At 48.6% G+C, this 3,561-nt stretch overlaps 1 protein-coding gene across 5 annotated transcripts in view; it reads right to left on the minus strand.

Annotated features, from left to right (window-relative positions):
* Window positions 1-181: 181 nt before the first annotated feature.
* Window positions 182-3,561, minus strand: part of SMIM11A (small integral membrane protein 11A) — a 7,567-nt gene continuing 4,187 nt past the window's right edge. For 4 of the 5 annotated variants that reach the window (XM_029964955.1, XM_029964954.1, XM_029964956.1 and 1 more), the window contains 2 exons: window positions 1,985-2,164; window positions 182-381 (listed from right to left, as the gene is read on the minus strand). In XM_029964955.1, coding sequence (XP_029820815.1) covers window positions 1,997-2,164 — 168 coding nt within the window. In that variant the 3' untranslated portion in view covers window positions 182-381; window positions 1,985-1,996. Of the gene's footprint in view, window positions 382-714; window positions 871-1,984; window positions 2,165-3,561 lie in introns of all 5 variants that reach the window. The other variant, XR_003916357.1, reaches the window with a different exon arrangement.

The following is a 3,561-nucleotide window of genomic DNA, read 5'->3' on the forward strand; positions in this document are numbered from 1 at the left end:
CTCTGAGAAGCTGCACAGAGTCCTCTCCTTCTCCTTCTGCCTCTCCAAGAACCTTCTGCTCATCCCTGATGGATTCAGGCACTTTTCCCTTTAAACCCAACCACCTCCTGGCAGGTATTCCTTAAAAACCACCTCCCCTGCAGCTCTAATCTTTTAAACAAGCAGCAAACGAGGCCAGGGCTTTATTTTTTTTTTAACAAAGGGGTTTTTTATTGCACAAATAGAGGCTGAAATCCTTCTCTGTCCACGGAAAAAACGCAGATCCAGCTGAAGTGGATGTTTCTCTCCAGGGTTTTATTCCTCTGACACATCCTTCATCTCCAGGGAGGCTTCACCCTCCTGGGAAAGGAATCCAGCACGAGCTGCCAAGTGTCAGGAATTCTGCAGAGAGAGCAGTGAGAGCACCAGGAATAAATCTGCTGGGGGAGAATTCCCTCCCTCCCCTCTATCCCAGCACGGAAGGACACGGCTGAGGGACGGCAGAATTTGGGAATGACAAGGCCCCCTGGGTGTCCTCTGGGAAATCAGGGATGTTTTAATGCCATTCACCAGGGGGGATGTCACAGGCTGGACATCCCACAGGCTGATCCCTGTGGGATGAGCTGCTGCAGAAATCCCTTGGGATGTGGGCTCTCCCAACAGAATTCCCTGGGAAAACGCTGCACAAACAGCATGGAATCACAGAATCATGGGATGGGTTGGGTTGGGAGGCACCTTAAAGCTCATCCAGTGGCACCCCCTGCCCCTTCCATAGGCCAGGTTGCTCCAATCCTTATCCATCCCTGCAATTCCAGTGGGATTGGGATCACTCTGGTCACCTCGTGCCAAGCAACAGCTTTTGCTCCCTTGCAAGGGCAGCTCAATTTTCATCTGTTTTAGGGGTAAAATTCCACGTAATCATTTCAATTGCAATGCAAATTGTAATTGAAATTGTAAAATGTAAGAAGGATAAAATTCCTCTGACTCCACCTTCTCCTGTTTTCCCAGAAAACAGCAAAACTGATTCCCAAGAAAAGCTCCAAATCTGCCCAAATCCAAACCCTCCCTGGGAGCCAAACAGGAGACTGGAAAAACACCTTTGGTTGTGTTGGTTTTTCCCCTTTGCAAATGGTTCCCAGGGTTATTCCTCATTTCTAGGCACAATTCCCAACCCTCGTTGCAGGGAATAAAACAAGGAGAAGGTTGGAAATAAAAGCTCCTGAACATTTTGGAAGGTTGGAAATGTTTTCAGGTGTCAGGGAACGACCTGAGGAGGGGAAAGGAATTTTTTTTAGCTGAATAACACGACATCAAACTCCCACTGAGCTCACACGGGGCAGGAAGAGAATTATAAAAATTCCCTTTTTTTTTTGCATGACAGGGAGCAAAATGATATAAAAAAATCACAAACAAGTCAGGGAATAGAATCTGAGCACCAGGCAGGACTCATTTTAATAATGGATTTGATCCAAGACTGCTTAAACTTGGAACACAGGGCAGGAATTCTGCACTTGGGGAATGAAACCCCCAAATTTTAAGGAATGTGATGTTCATTTTGTTCTTTTTGTGCTGAGAGATGAGCAGTTTTCTCAGTGCATTATATATGGTGGATGTTATACCAAATAACCTGTTCCTTGGCATGGAATTTGGCCTTTCCAGTTGAACTCCCAGCCTGTCAAGGATTTAACCAATCCAGAATGGCTGATTATTTTCTCATTAATTATGTGACTCGAGGCCAAGAGCTCTGATTGCATTTCCTGCCCCATTCCACTCTCACTTGCTGCCCCAGGATTTCCTGGGCCTCAAAAGCCAGGGAGATAAGGAGCAGAGAAGGAATATTGTGCTAAGATACCCTCAAACCTGAGCCTGGCTGCCAAGTTTAATTGGAATTCCAGCTGAGATGGGCATGATTTGATGGTTCAAATGGCACAACACAACCCCAAAATAATGGGATTAACGTGTCAGTGCCACGAGGGAAGAGCAGGATGTGGAATAAATTCCATACCTGAGGGACTCTTCAATCCTCCTTCTTCTCTGCTTCTCTTTTCAGCTTCTCTTCCCGTTCCCTCTTCAGTTTTTCCTCAATTTTTTTGCTCTGGTACATTTTCACCCCAGCAAATGCCAAGCAAAGGATCAATGTTTTAGCTGCCAAAATGTACATCAGCAATGGGAAATTCTCCAGAGCCTGGAATGCCAAAGAATAGATGGAGGCACTTACTGGAACACTTGGATAATTCCAAATGAATTTACAGGGATGTTCTAAAGCTCCCCTCCAGCAACAGCATTTATCCAGGTGCTGAAAATGCTCCTCTGTCCAAGGGTTTTTATTCCTGCAGGGAACTTTAAAGCAGGCAGACCAACAATTAGGGGAAAAAACAAAGACAAATCCCCTTCACTCAAGTTGAACCTGAATGTAAAAAAATGGAGAAGCCCCCTGGGGCAGGTCTGGGTTGGTTTTGCAGCCAATGGAATATTCCCAGGACCTGGAGCTGGAAAAGGGCTTGGGCTGGATGAGCCCTGGGGGTCCCTCCCAGCTCAGGATATTCCATGATTCCATGATAACATTGTGAACTTGGAATACTCTCTGTACCCTCAGCCTTCCAGCACCTCATAAAGCTGCCTGGACATCATCAAACTACTGGATTTGGGAAAAGCCTTGGATCCATAGGCTCAGAAAAACAACAGCAGCCTCCTCAGATATTAAAAGTGGGAATCTGTCCAAGCCAACAGCTCTGCAACAGCAGGAAAGTAAAGCCAGGGCTGGGGGTTGGCACTGCTGTCCTGATAAATGGTTTGATCAACATGTTAAAATTGTTAATCATGGAATCATGGAATGGTTTGGGTTGGAAGGGACCTTAAAGACCATCTTGTTCCAACCCCAACACCTTCCAATATCCCAGGTTGCTCCAACCTGGCCTGGGACACTTCCAGGGATCCAGGGGCAGCCACAGCTTCTCTGGGAATTCTATCCCAGCCCCTCACCACAGTCACAGGGAAGAATTCCCAATATCCCATCTCTCCCTCCCCTCTGGCAGTTGGAAGCCATTCCCCTTGACCTGTCCCTCCAGCCCTTGGAAATAGTCTCTCTCCATCTTTCCTGGGGCTCCTTCAGGCCCTGCAAGGCCACAATCAGGTCACCCCAAAGCTTCTCCTCTCCAGGCTGAACAATCCCAGCTCTCCCAGCCTTTCCTCCCAGCAGAGCTGCTCCAGCCCTGGGATCATCCAGGTGGCCTCCAAGAGGTCACTGCACGAGGACCCTCAACCATTGCTGGGCCTCACACACGACCCTGCAGAGTCTTTGTGGCCCCAAAACCCCAAAACACACAGTGGGGAAAACCCCCTGCAGGGACAGAAGGAGCTGAGGGAAAAGCCTGGGAAGAGGGAAGGCAGGAGGACAGAGCAGTGCCCGGGGCTGAAGTGTCCCAACAGCAAATCCTGGGGCCACAGAGACCACCCGGAGCAAGGAAGGACAACGACAAACCCCCGGGAGTGTGGGGGGAAAACAACCCCTGCCCTGGGCAAGGAGACCCCCTTCCAACACAGAACCCACCCACTGCTGGGAACAGCAGCAATTCCCTGCTT

Source organism: Manacus vitellinus, unplaced genomic scaffold (genome assembly GCF_001715985.3).
Source record: "Manacus vitellinus isolate BGI_N305 unplaced genomic scaffold, ASM171598v3 scaffold_86_pilon, whole genome shotgun sequence".
Classification (NCBI taxonomy): domain Eukaryota; kingdom Metazoa; phylum Chordata; class Aves; order Passeriformes; family Pipridae; genus Manacus; species Manacus vitellinus.